Source organism: Tamandua tetradactyla, chromosome 2, assembly GCF_023851605.1.
Source record: "Tamandua tetradactyla isolate mTamTet1 chromosome 2, mTamTet1.pri, whole genome shotgun sequence".
NCBI lineage: Eukaryota > Metazoa > Chordata > Mammalia > Pilosa > Myrmecophagidae > Tamandua > Tamandua tetradactyla.
Window position 1 is genome coordinate 182,083,968 of NC_135328.1, and position 14,609 is coordinate 182,098,576.

Genomic DNA, 14,609 nt, shown 5'->3' on the forward strand with positions numbered 1-14,609 from the left:
CACAGTGGAAATTCATCAACTCAGACACTCACTCATCAAAATTTTCAGCTCCTGTGCAAAGGACTAAGGACTCAGATTGATATGGCAATTCATCTCTTAGCATATGGGTAAAGCATGTAGCAGATCAAAGAGAAAATGTAAAACCTCTTAAAAAAAATCAAACCTATAATATGTAACAATGTAATAACTTATAAGAGAGAGTTGTATAAAAGGCAAAGAGGAACAACTAAATTGCTGCTTAAAGGGTTCAGGGAAGAATTCACAGAAGAGGTGACACTTGAGTTGGGTCCTGAAAAATGAATGGGATCCCACCAGCAGGAAAAGAAAGAAGAGCATTCCAGGTGGAGGAAACAGCATGAGCAAAGGCACAGGGGCAGGAAAGAGCAAGAGGCAGGGACATGTATGGCACAGAGAAGAGCTGGTAGCTGGATGTGACTGAAACCTGGAAGAGGCAGTGGCGGGAAAAGGGGCCATGGAGAGGTAGTAAGGAACCAGATCATGAAGGATCCTGAATGTACTATCAAGTAGGTGAAGAGGCCATCAGAGGACAAACCTCAGTGTGGGCTACAGAGGCTAACTTATAGAGCCAAGAAAATTAGGGAGGCATGTGGTCTCTCCTCCCCTTTCCCAAGAGAGGCCATGTAACCAGAAGCAATGAAGACTGAGCCTAACAAGCTGGAGCTCATTCACCCTTCTTTAGCTCCTTGATACCAATCACATAGTAGCACCAGACCAGAGGGGCCGGGAGCAGAAAAAGAGGAAATCAAAACAGACTCACCTCAATCTTTCTCATTACTAGAAGTCCATCAATGATTTTTCCTGTAGGAAGAATATGAGCTGGACTTAATTCTTCTGATTTCCAAATATTTTCCAGCTTTTAATGCCCATTCTTAGCCACTACCTCATCTGACTCTCTTACTTACTTCAGGAAATTGAGATTCAGTTGAAGTAAAATAACTTGTCCATGGTCATAGGTAGTAAGTAGAAGAGTTAAGGCTGTATACTAGGTCAGAATGACTCTGAACTCCACCGTACCACGCAGCTTGTATGTCATTTTTAGTGATAGCATCTAGGTTTTTCCCCCAAACACATATATTACCCAAGTAATGACACACCACATCAGACGGCCCCTTTGCTCCTTCCTACTTTCCCTTCACTTCTTCCTTCCCTATTACCACCCAGAACAGTTACATCAACTGAGTGGGTTTTGGTATGAGAATTCGGGAACTGGGTTCTGTGGAAGATCAACCCTGTGTGATTGGGGTCTGGGCAATGGGACAGGAGTAGGACTCACCAAACACTACGTGCTTCCCATCCAACCAATCGCATTTAGAGCAGGTGATAAAGAACTGGCAGCCATTTGTACTGGGACCACTGTTTGCCTGAGAGAAACCAAATAAACTTGCAGTAAGTTTTCCTGGCCATGCTAGTGAAAGGACAAGATTTCCAAAAGAACCTGAAGCCCTGATTTTTCCATGCTTTCTTTCAGCAAACCTATTATGAGCCAACCACTGACTCATGGCCCAAAGATAGAGAGATGAACAAAAACCCTGACCTCAATGAGCTAGATCCCTTAAATAAACATACATTTCTTCGACAGCATAAACTTTTATAATAGGAGCTAGATATACTGGGAACAATTATTTATGGAACATAATTTGCTGTATTTAATATTGGCTACAACTGGACTGCAATTGCAAAAAAGCTAACAGGAAAAGAACTGTTGCCTGTGTTGCCTAAAGCTGTTTTGTCTGAATGGCTTTGTTTTCTAACACTGGTAATAAACTTTAGGGAGGTTCAAGAGGCTAGTTAGGAAAAAAAGCTATACCTTGTGATGTATAGATTTTATGGTTATACGTATTTATAGCTACACAAAAAACTCTTTATTATTGAAATTTTCAAGAAAAAAAATTTTAATGGGAAATCTGAAACTCTTTAGGCACAGCCCTTCTCCTTCAAAATTGTTTTTATGTATTATTTAATAATGTATGACAAAAGAACAGACTAAAATGAGAATGCAGAGTGATACTTTGTAAGGGGATATTTGACTTTCATATGAGGTGCACTTCTGTACATTGTATACTGATAGCTCTCAACTGCCTTTAATATGTTAAATTCAGACCTTCATATATCAGCAAACCCAAGTTGTTTCAGCAGCATTGCCTTCAACAGTGCCTGTATAATTATGTGAATAGTTTATTTCTTACTTCCCTTAGTTTGGAAAAAATAAGTAGAAAATGGAAAACTGAAAATACTAATACTACTAATAGGAACTACAATACTCATAAAATTAATGCTCCTGAGATAATATTAGATAGGCCACTAGCTTTAATCAGTTGCTTAATGGATTTAAATTGGTTGATTATATGTTCAACTGTGAAGTTAAAAAAAAAAAAGTGAAATATGAAATACTGGAAATATATTAAAGAAATTGTCTAGGGATGAGCTTTAATCAGGAATTTTACAAAATATTTTAGAAATCTCCCCTGGAAATGAGGCTATTTTATAAGTGTTGTGCATGTATTCAAGAAGATTTCACATATGAAAGTAAGGGACTGCCTAAGCCTGTCAGAGTAAGTTTACACTTTGGAATGGAGGAAGAGAATTCCCAGATGCCCAATTCATTCCATTTTTCTTTCTGCTGTTCAATGTATAAACATGTATGAGCAAGAAGGCACAAAAACAGTCAGACAATATGTTTTTATAGCTCCTAGGACACCCTCAACTTTTTGATACTCACTTATTCATTCATCCAGGTAGTATGTCTTACTTGTTAAGAGAATAAGCTCTAGTGCCAAATGACCTAGTTCAGATTCCAGGTCCACTAACGACTATCTGTGTGACCTTAGTGTCCACATATGTACCAGGCTCAAAGGGATGTTGAAAGGATTAAAATAAATTACATAAAAAGGGCTTCTCAAGTAAATGATCAGTAACTGTTAGCCATTATTCTGATTATCTTTCAGTGATTCATCAACATGTGCTCTGCAGCCTTTCTGTGTTAGATAGTAAGGCCTGCAGATGAAAGAGGCCCACGTCTCTTGAGGAATTTGTGATTTGTTGGAAGATAGATGCAAAAATAATTATGATACAAGATACGTGAGAGCAAAACTCAACCAGAGTCAGCCTGAAGGTGGCAGAGACCAGGCTTTCTTCCATTTTTCTGACTCCTCAACAGACACTTACACAGCGGCACACACATAGGAGGCGTCTACTCCTCACAGCAAAGATATGGAGCCCACCTAAACTGCTTCTGCATGCTTACCTGTGCTTGGGCCATGCTTGCTTTCCTAAAAGGAGCTTGCAAATTGTTTGCTATGCTAGTCTCACCCAATTATTATGGCAGCCACCTAGGAGCTTTTCCTGCCCCAGTCTCTCTATTCCTAATAGTCACTCACCCTGCAGCCAGGGTCTCCATTCTAAAATAAAAAGCTGATCAATACTGCTCAAAAAATTGTATGGCTCTGCATGACATATGAAAAAATGTCCATACATCTTATCCTAATTCTGGCATTTAAAGCCCTTCAGGAGCTAGACTCACCTGCCTCTCCAGTTGTCTCTCCTGGCCGTTCCCTCTCCTATTCACATCCTATGATCTCATTACCCCTGGTCACATTCTAATCCTTGAATATGCTACCCTGCTATTTCATGATCACAGGTCTTTGTACAGACTGTATGCTTGATTTGAAATGCCCTTTCTTTCCATCTTATCTGGCACAGAACTCCTTCAAGAACTCACATGTCATCTCCTCTGTGAAGATTCCTCAATTCCTAGCAGCAGTTATTCTCAATCCTTTGGGTTCTCACAGTACTTTTACATATACTAAGGTATCTTCACCTTAATACATGAACAGCACATATTACATATATTAGAATTGTACTTTTGCATGTGTGATGTTCCTGTTAGATATTAAGTGTCATGAGGGCAGGGATCATATCTATATCCTCATGCCTTACCATGAGGTCTGAAACAGAAAAGATGTTAAGAAATCCTTACCTGATGAGTACCTGTGTGGGTTGTAAGTGGGCAGACAGGACAGAAAATGCACATGTAAATACTGGAGCCAGGGAAGGGAGAGTTGGGGTACTAACAGAGGGAAATGGGTAATGGGGAAGAGGTGAGAGGGTTTTGCAGGGGGTGGGGGGTATGGGAGAAAGAGGGGAAGCAAGGGAGAAGGGAAAATGAGGCGTAAAGGATGAATAGAGGAAAGTTAAGGGGGAATGAACATGAAAGGAGTGAGTAGGGATAGGGCAAATGAGGGTTATAAGTGAAGAGGGCAGTGGGGATTGTGAAACGGGAATGAGTGAGGAAATGTGGGTGAGGGTTGTGAAGGTGGGGGTGCCAGGAAGAAAAGAATTGTGAGCAAGGAGAGGTGAATGAGCAGAAGGGGGTGATCGGTGAGTAGAGAGTGTGAGTGAAATGGCACTGTGAGTGCGAAGTGGTTAGTGGAGTGATGAGTAAGTGAACATCAATGTCATGAAAGCACAACTGGCCGGATTCTAAGCAGTAAGGCTGAATGCCCAGCCATCTGTGCTGCCTCAAACAAAGGTAGGAAAATCATACATCACATGAGAGTTCAATTTGTGTGTGTGTGTGTGTGTGTGTGTGTATGGGTCTGGGAATCGAACCTGGGTCTCCTACATGAAAGCTGAGCATTCTACCACTGAACCATCCATGCATCCCAGAGTTCAATTTTGAATTAGACTGAGAAAGGAGATAGGGGTGGTAGAAATAAGTTTTGGGCCAAGTGAGAGAAGAAAAGCACTGTTTCCATGTCACGAGAAAAAACTGGGCCTCACTGGGGACCCAGAAACCAGGTGGCTATAAATCTAACCCCAAACCTTAAGTTGGACCTCACTTACCATGGAAAGTAGCCCTGGAGCTGAGTGTCGAAGTTTGAAATTTTCATCTGCAAATGGCCCTCGGTAAATACTGGCAACTCCGGTACCATCTCCCTGAGCAGAGAGAAGGGAAGTGTTAATGACTTGGAGTGTGGGGCCCCCTGGAACCTAGAAGAAGAATGCTGCTGCACCCAACACCTAGCTTCTTTCCAATCTATCCTCACCCTTTCTGGTCACCTTAGAGCCACATCTTCTTGACTCTATCCTGTAATCAAAGCAAATCCCATCTAAAACTGCTTTGGGACATGGCCAGGGCACCACACAGAATAGGTAAAACAGGTCACAGCTGGCCCTCCCAAAAGACAGGTTGAGACACAGGTAAGTAGGGAACAATAGTACAGTGATCACAAACACAATCCTTGCCATTCCCAAAGACTCTCATGCCTGTAGTCATATAAACTACCCACTTAACTGACTACCAACCTAATTCCTCAAACTACATGGGCACTTGACGGTCTAGTTTGTACAACCACTCTCCTGGTCTAGAGGAAGATACCTAACTCATACTGGCTCAACTAGAGTTCCTTCTCTGGGAGTCTGGAAGTAGGCCACACACTTTCCTTTAGGTTGGACTTGTAACAAACATGTAAATCTGGAAGCCAGAGGTAACTATCTTCTGCTAAATGGATTAGAGACTAGCAGATAAACAGCATGTTCTAGAAAACAGAGAAAAAAGGACTGCTTTGGTTCTATGTGGCTTTCAATTCCCTGTTCTACTTCTTTTGAATTCCATGAAACACCTTGGTCTTATCATAAATTCTCAATTTCTACATAAACTAGTTTTACTTGCATTATGGAATAATGTGGAGCATTATTATCTTACTTATTTTCAGGTTAGCAAACTAAAGTCAAGGTAATGGAGCAACTTGACCAAAGCCATTTTGCAGTTCCTTGATTACTGATTCATGCTCTTTCATGCCTTTGTGCCTTTTGTTCAGGCTGTTCCCTCTGCCCAGAACACCCATTTCTCTCCTTCAAATGATGAAATCCCATGGGAATTAAACTTTCTTTGGCCCTCACTCAGGGTCAGGTCCCTTCTTCTATAATGCCCTGTGCTTTCTTTACATCTTTCCACTTATTATAATTGCCTGTGCTGAAAGTCAGCACAGGACAGGTTAAAACATCGGTTCTGAAATCTGAATCCTGGTTCTACTACATAAAGGCTGGAGCAGTTTGAGGAAGTTACTTTTCCTCTTGTGCCTCAGTTTCTATTTCTGCGTAATGGGGATGATAGTTCTACGTTATTTGTTTTAAAGATTAAATGAAATAATGGCATTAATAACTTAAATAGCAAGCAATCACTACAAGTCACTATTTATTAAATTTAAGCCATCAGTCTTACCCACTAGACAAGTAGATCTCATCAAGGATATGCATCAGAATCAACTGGAAAGCTTTTAAAAAATATACAGGCTGGGGACTTTGAGAGGCTGTTTTATATATATATAGCCTGATGTTTAGAGATAAGAACAAAGCTGATAAGGTTGGGGTTAAAGTAATTCAGAACACAGGGGTAAGAAAGACATTGTTTTTTATAAGAGAACCACACATACTCTATGAGACCATAAGAAGAAAGGTTTATTTGGTCTTATTTGGTTTTATTGGTTTGAAATTTTCTGTAGTGCATAATCTAACTCAACCTATCTGTATAGCACATTTGAACAAATGAAACACAGGGAGCCCAGAATAAGAAAGAGGGCCTTTAATCCTGTATAGATTAATGTAATGCCTGGATACATCCTAGAGTATATTAAGCAGATAATCAAAATATATTGGCAAAGTCCCTTGAGGGATAGGAGAAAAAATATGGAACTATTAAACCTTACCATCAAGGAATCCCCTGATACTGTGTTAAATTTTAGGGATACCCAAATCAACAGGCCATCCTCTTGATCCTGAGGCTTACTTTTGTGAAGCTTATGTAGGTAGGGCAGAGACTACCTATAGGTACGCCTAAGAGTTACTTTTGGAGGACCTCTTTTGTTGCTCAGATGTGGCCTCACTCCCTCTAAACCTAACTCTGCAAGTGAAATCATTGTCCCCCCTACTTGGGACATGACATCCAGGAGTAAAAGTCTCTGGCAACGTGGGAGAAGACTCCCAAGGATGAATGTGGCCCTGACACCACGGGATCAACAATTCAATCATGACCAAAAGGGGGGAAAGAAGTGTACCTAATAAAGTATCGATGGCAGAAAGAGTTCAAATAAGAATCTAGAGGTTACTCTGGAGGTCACTCTTGCTCTTATGCAAGCTTCAGTTAGATCTTGCTACCTATCATAACCTGCCAACCCCCCAACCAGGACCATTCCAACCAATCCTAAAGAACACCTAGGGTAATATATAAGATTCCACAAGGGTTCCATGCACTACAGCAACTTTCCAGAAACCCACAACCTCCAGATGGGTCCCTGGTCCAGATAAGTCCCGAAACCTAGAGGGCCCAGTTTCTCCAGAACATCAGATAGTTCCATCTCCCTACCCCATATTAGTGAGAGACTCTTCCAACATGAAAAAGTTACAATGGCCATAGCCCAAACACCCCTAAAGAGGAGGATGGAAAGATCAAAGATGATGATGGAGTTATACAGAGAAGATAGGATTAACAAATTAATAGGAATTCTGAATCATTAAATTGGTATCTCTTTTAGTCTCCAGTATCTTAGAGCAGCTAGAAGTAAAAACCTGAAATGTGGAATTGTAACCCATGTCAAACTATGAAATATGTTCTACAACTAATTGTGCTTTGAAATTTGTTGCTTTTTTGTATATGTTATTTTTTTCACAAAAAAGAAAGAAAGAAAGAAAAAAGTTGATTGTGATGATAAAAAAATTTTAAGCCTCTTAGCCTCCTATATTCTGGAGCAGCTAGAAGGAAAAATGTGAGAGGATGGTATGGTAGCCTATGACAAACTCTGGGATCTGTCCTGTAACTATTTATTTAAGAGTGCTTTGAGAACTATTGCTTTTTTATTTCTTTGCTTTGTATACATGTTATACTACACAATAAAAAAGAAGTTAAAAAAAAAAATATATATATATATATACGCTGGATCCCAACTCTTTATCTATTAAATGAGTCCTAGCTGTTTCTGATGTTCAGCCTTGGTTAAGAATCAATGCACTAGACCATACTGAGCTCCCTGGAGACAGCTATGTCTTTTCTCTGCATCTCTGGGGGCAGACTAGATCACAGACTGGCAAACTATGGCCTAAGACCAAATCTGGCCAGCCACTTGATTTTGTTAAGTTTTACTGGAAAATGGCCATGTCTGTTCATTTACAAACTGTCTATGGCTGCTTTCAGGCAACAATGGCAGAGTTGAATAGTTGAGAGAGAGACCACATGGCTCACAAAGCTTAAAATACTGAATGGTCCTTTACATAAAAAGTCTGCTGACCCTTGGATTAGATGAATAACTAAGTGTGAAAAGATTAATTAAAGAAATGGTAGAGGATTCTTGTTTTAAAGCCCTTGCTTTCATCACTATACTTCAGCTTTTTTTCTAGATTGGGAGCTCAAGTCCTGATTTCATAGACTCCTTGGGGTTTAAAGGAATATTGAAGGGTATCAAAAGAGCAATCTCTCCCAAACAGTTAGTAAAGAGAAAAAATACCAGGCACATGTCAGAAAGAGAACACACAGACCCAGTACAGAATCAACGGTCCCTTGTTATGACGGAGACTACAAAATGGGGTTAAAACAGGTTAGGGAAGAAGGAAAGCTGTCCAAATGCAAACCTTTATTTGGTTAAAAATTATCAAATAAAACCAAGCTCTGTACAATGGAAAGACCTATATTTAAGTTCCAGATTTATCACTATGAACAGGGGAAGTCACTTCATATCTCTGAACCTAAGTTTCCTGATCTATCACATATTTTACAGAGTTGTCATGACAATCCAATTAGTGTTTGCAAATAATATAGCATTATATAAATGTGAGCTGTCATTATCTTTAACTCCATATATAATGTGCATAAGGAAAAGAGAAAACAAGTTAATTTCCAGTTTCCCAAGGAACATAGAACCATTCTCTATAATCACACTATCTACTGCTCTCCATAAGCCAGAGTAGGGAAAACAAAACTGGTTATTCATAATAAACAATAGAAAGCAACTTACATCTTCAAAACTAGTGGAATGATCAAATAAATTATCATATGGAATAGTAAGCAGCTATTAGAAAACATATTTGAGAAGATGGTGAGAAAATGTGGGCAATTAAGTACAAAAAAATTAAAACATATGTATGATCTTAAGTCTTAAAAAGTATATATACATACATATATATGCATACACACACACAGATAAGATTGACAGTTGTAAACCAAAATGTCTATAGCATATTTCCTGAGAGGTAAAAACAAGGGAGATTTTCTTCTTTGTGCTTTTCTTTTACAGTCAGAAAAAAAAGCCCTAAACAAATATTATTCAACAAATAAAAACACAAATTCTTTGTTCATCGTTAGACAGTCTCAAATTCTTTTGGCTCTTGGTCATTCAATTTTTTTTCCCTAAGGGTGGTTCTGAGAAAACTGTTTCTAATATTCAGCCTTCTTGTTAATGGACTACTACCTAACCCTGGGGTTGTCAGCAACTGATGAAATACGTCTGAGCCAAAGACGAATAAGAAGTTGGACCTCTTCCTGCTAAGACAATATGGCAATACAGCAGCTTATAGTGAGAGATAGTTTCTCAGTTTTCTTTTAGAAGTTAACAACAACTATGGTCACCCTAAGCCCCACTACCATCACTGTGTGGCCCTGGGTTACAAACGTAAATGTCTATAGGAGCAGGCAACATGAATAAGGAAAATAGGTGGTAGGCACTGTGGTGAAGTGTCAAGTACACAACTTGTCTAAAGGGAGCAGCTACTTGATTGCATCGATGAGGCTATGTGGGAAACATGAGGCCTCATGTACCCCTATCTTCTATTTTTTTAAGAGAAAACACAACTCCAGAATTTTTGTGACATTTTCCCATTTTTACAACACCTTACAGATGAGACAAAATGCACCTGGAAGCACGACTTAGCCTAAAACTTACCCTTTTCCAACTCTACATCGGCTAGGAAAGAGGTCTTTAAAAACTCTAAATAAATACATGAAGAAAAAAAGTCTCCGAGATCCAAGAAAACAGCCATATGACTGTACAATGACCAAATAATATTAATATGAGTAAAGCAAGGCCATGAACATAAGTGGGTGGTTAAGAACAAACACAGGTTTGAGAAAGAAAAAAGGTGATTTATTTGGTACCCTCCAATGGGATGGGAGGGGGAGAAGCTTGATATAGAGGACACATACTGACTAGTCAAAAGAAAGGTGTGTTGATCAGTGAAGGAATATTCCACTGGGCTCTCCCAATGAGCAGAAGAAACATCCTTTCAGATCTATCTACCTCTCTTGTCCACTAATCAACTTCTGATTAAAAACTCAGGTTTTCAGGCACTGTGATACCAGGAATGGAAAGGAAAAAAGGACATAAGCATTCAATTTATTGGAAAAGGAGTTACTTCTATCCATTTTAAGGCATCTGAGTTCTAAATAAGCTTCATGTGACTTTAATTAGATGCCCCTTCCCCTCCCCATCACCTCCACCAGGAGAAAAGTCAACTAAGTCTGAGGGGATGATTAGAGCTGATCATCAATAGGTATGTTGGGAGAGTCCACTTTCTGGACCTAGAAGACAGAGGTTTGGACCATGGATGTAAGTCATTCAATTGAAGTGCTGATGTCCATCATCTAGCAGTAGTAGTGGCAATCCTGAATCACTATCCCCATCACTATCTCCCATCAAACTTAGCTATTGTTTCAAGACTTAAGACTTGGTCCCCTAGCAAAACAGAAGCAGCAGCGACAACAAAACAAACCCATAGGTCTTTGATAGGAGAGGAACAATACTTACATTAACAAAATCTCCACCCTGTATCATGAAATCCTTTATGACCCTGAAACAGAGGGAGCATAAAGGATTCTGAGAGATGATTCTAAAGTTTAGAAACATGGTTTTATCATTATAGTACCAGATTAACAATTTTTTTAAAAAATACAATACTTATCATTCTCGCTCACAAAATGATTACTCTCTCCTGGAAAGAGTGAGCTGAGAAGATTATTAACAAAAAAAGGAGTTTTAATTATAAATAAGAGCATCTTAGAGTAGACCGAAGTGCATGATCCAGTACTTGAATAGTAACAAAAGGAAGGGGCTCAAGCCCTGCAGGAAAACCACCAAAATAATCACCAAAGCAAAGGGTAGGTGAAGGGCTTGATGTAAATTGTGGGAAAAAAGAAAACGGAGAATGTATGTGAAATGCTAACCCATGAGCTATTATACACATAAGGGCTCAATAAATGTTAGATACTGTCCTGACAGGATCCTTAACCTTTCTTAGCCTCAGTTTCCTCACCTGTAGAATGTAGATAATAACACCTACCACCTCACAGTTGTGTTGTGAGGCTTTGGCCTCACAAAGACCATGGCTCTAAATGTCCGATATGCTAATATCATTACTAACCACAGTGAGGACTTTGAGGCAAATGCTAAATGAAACAAAGACACCTGAGTGTTACCACACTCCACTTCCATCTGGCCCAAGGAATTTGACTATCCTAAGGTAATCATACATGGTCATTTTTAAGAACTAGTTCTTAAATGTGGTATTTTAAAAATCAGCATTCATACCTACAAGGACATGAAAAAACAGAACATTAGAATTATGGGTAGCTGCTTCTTTTTGAAATAGCTTAAAAGAAGTAGTGGAGGAGTGTAAGTAGAGTTGGTATCTTTAATAATTCTTCAAATCAGTTGCTAAGTCAATAAAAAAATTTCTTCTCAAGATCCAAGAATTAGTTTCTGATTGTATTTTCCTCTGCCTTTACAGTCTAATGCCCCAAGGAAGTAATTCTTAAGGGCCCCAAGATGGCTTGCCAAAAAACTTACCTGTGGAAGGTGCTCCCTTTGTATCCTATTGGAACCCCATCTTTTCTATAACCAAAAAGAAAGAGATTTGGAATGACGACTGGCTATCACAGGCCATTCCAGTTTATCACACACTCCAATCAACAGGACTCTCCTAAAGAGGGGCGAGGAGAGATAAGGAAGGCAAATGACCTGAGATAGCCTCTTGGGCAATCATTCGATTCCCCAAGACCCTCATTGCAGCTCTAGGACACCCCTCAGGAACAGGAAGAAAAGTCAACCACAACTGAGACTGACCTGAATTCTCCCGTGCAGAACTGCCTGAAAACGAAAGGGTGAACAAGTCAGTCATCACATCATCACACATCCACGAAAACACTAATCTCGGGAGGGAAAGGCAGATATTGGAGCCAGCTATCCTAGAGCCAGCAAACCCGGCCAGAGGTCCAGGTACCGAGGTATGCAGATTAACAAAGTAAACGGACACAGGAACAATCAAATCGTTCTATTCAGACAAAACGATAACCAGAAGAATCATATGTCTCAAGGGCAGTGAATGGACAGAGACAGAGACACACAGACGTTTCCGCAGACTGACTTGGGCCCATCTTCGGGTGGGGGTAATCCGGTAGAGCTGGATCGTCTCCTTACCTAAAGTTTTCAGCCGTCTTAGGCACAACGTCTGCAAAGAGCTCAATCTTCATGCGACCAACTTCCTGCAACCAGCGGGAGATGGTCAGAGGGCCCAGTTTAAGACCATGATGGCCTCTGGGAGCAAGGAGCACGAACAGCAGGCCCACCTCCCCACCCGCGGTGCCGCTCGGTATCGCTCCCCCTCTGTCTACACAGCCCAACCTTCCGTTGATCCCAGCCCCTTCCCAATCAGGGGGTTAGAATCCGCGAGTCCTCTTCCTTCATCCTCCCACCAGGCAGGGTGGTAGGTTCTGGTCCTATTTCACTTTCTGGCTTCCCAAATCCGCTATCCCAGGCTTAAACAGTTCTGTCTGCCTAGCCCCGTGCAGTTCTCCTTCGGCGCAGGGCTCGGTGGCTCTCTGGGTCTCACCTGGCCGCCAATGCTGACATCAAAAAACACCACGGGGTTGACAGGGCTTGAATTTGCCACCGCCATGGCTCCGACCCGGAAGCAGAAGCCGGGAACGCGGGGTTCAGGCGAATCTAATCCCAGCCCTGCCGTCGGCGTCTGCGGCGCAGGCGCGGAAGAGGCGACCGAGGCCGAGACACGCCCCTGGAGCCCGCCCCCTATCCTGGTGAGCTCACTGGCTCCCGCGCCCAGACGTGTACCGATAACAGGTTCGCATTCTGTTAACTAACTTGGGTGTCCTGAGGGTTAGGGCAGGGGAGAAAAGCTGCTGTTTTTTTTGTTTTGTTTTGTTTTTTTCTGAATGTCCGCGGGCACCCGACTCACAGGGCTCTAAGTGCGGTACAAATTAGTCTCCGTTAGGCTAGGGGGTTTGGATTGAACAGTCTCCAAGGTCCTCACCAACTCTTGCAGCTGACTTCTGAACCTTCGCTCAGGTTGCTTCTTCCTTCTGACCACTAGTCTGTGAGCCCCATGAAGGCAGAGGCTCTGGTTTGTTCATCCTTCAGGCTTAGAACAGCTTGGCATATAGGACTTATTCAGCCCTTCCTTGAGATCGGGACACTAAAATTTTAGTTCATTCTGCCACGAGTTTACACTTTTGTACCGTCCAGTTCATTTCCCTCACAGCAGCTAGTGCTTTTAAAATAACTCTTCTGCTTAAAAACCACTCCTGGTTTCCCATCATATTTAGAATAGAATCCAATTCCTCCTACAAAGGCCTAAATTATCTGGCTGCCACCTACCTGGTCTTTTCTTGTACTACTTGCCAAATTACTAAGCTCCTTTCTGTTCCAAAGTTATTGAGATAGTTACTGTCTTAGGGTGTTAGGGCTTTGGTACTGCTACCTGCCTGAAATACTATTCCAGATCTTAACGGTGGGGACAGGGTATGCTCCCTGTAATTCAGGATTCAGCTGAGATATCACTTCCTTGGAGAGATTTTACACCCAATCTAAAGTAGCCATTGGTCAATCAGTGTATGTTCTTAATGCCATTCAGTATCTGAAATTATATTGTCTGTCTCTACATCTCACCTCCTGCCACACACACATTCGTTCCAGATAAGATATCAACTCCATGGAAGCACAGACTCTACTCGCCTGGCTGTTCACAGCTGTAGACTGCAGTGCCTACTACTGAATAGCATATAAGTATTCAATAAATAGATTCAATGAATTGGGTGAAGGAAGGTGACCTGGGTCAAGACTTGGAGTCTGTTTTAGTTTCCTGGGCTGCTCAAGCAAAATCATACAATAGTTTGGCTTAGACAATGGGAATTTATTTGCTCAAGGTTTGAAGCTGGGAAAAAGCCCAAATCAAGGTGTCATCAAGATGATGCTTTTTTTCTTCCTGAAGACCGTGGCATACTGGGGCTGGCTGTCATTAGCTTGTCACACAGCAAGACACATAGTGGCACCTCCTGCTCTCTGCCTTCTCTTCCTGTTCCATTGATAAGCAACTTCTCCTTTCTCCCCCTGTGGCTTTTTGTCTCTGTGCCTGAATTCTGCTTATAAAGTACCCCAGTAATAGGTTTAAGACCCATCTTGATTGGGCTGGGTCACAGCTTAATTGAAATAACCTCATCAGAAGGTTCCCACTCACAGGAATGGATTAAATTTGAAAACAAGTTTTTGTAGAGTAATTATAGCTTTAAACCGCTGTATTGGTTAGGGTTCTCT

The 14,609-nt window shown here is 41.0% G+C and overlaps 1 protein-coding gene across 2 annotated transcripts in view; it reads right to left on the reverse strand.

The window, feature by feature from the left end:
- The window catches only part of PPIH (peptidylprolyl isomerase H), a 30,232-nt gene extending 17,199 nt beyond the window's left edge, over positions 1 to 13,033 (reverse strand). Inside the window, exons 1-8 of one of the 2 annotated variants that reach the window (XM_077150033.1) lie at positions 12,892 to 13,033; positions 12,480 to 12,544; positions 12,126 to 12,149; positions 11,850 to 11,894; positions 10,812 to 10,854; positions 4,864 to 4,956; positions 1,295 to 1,382; positions 779 to 819 (exon numbers count right to left, since the gene is read on the reverse strand). In XM_077150033.1, the coding sequence (XP_077006148.1) occupies positions 779 to 819; positions 1,295 to 1,382; positions 4,864 to 4,956; positions 10,812 to 10,854; positions 11,850 to 11,894; positions 12,126 to 12,149; positions 12,480 to 12,544; positions 12,892 to 12,957 (465 nt within the window). In that variant the 5' untranslated portion in view covers positions 12,958 to 13,033. The remainder of the gene's footprint in view (positions 1 to 778; positions 820 to 1,294; positions 1,383 to 4,863; positions 4,957 to 10,811; positions 10,855 to 11,849; positions 11,895 to 12,125; positions 12,150 to 12,479; positions 12,545 to 12,891) is intronic. The other variant, XM_077150034.1, reaches the window with a different exon arrangement.
- Between the last annotated feature and the right edge of the window lie 1,576 nt (positions 13,034 to 14,609).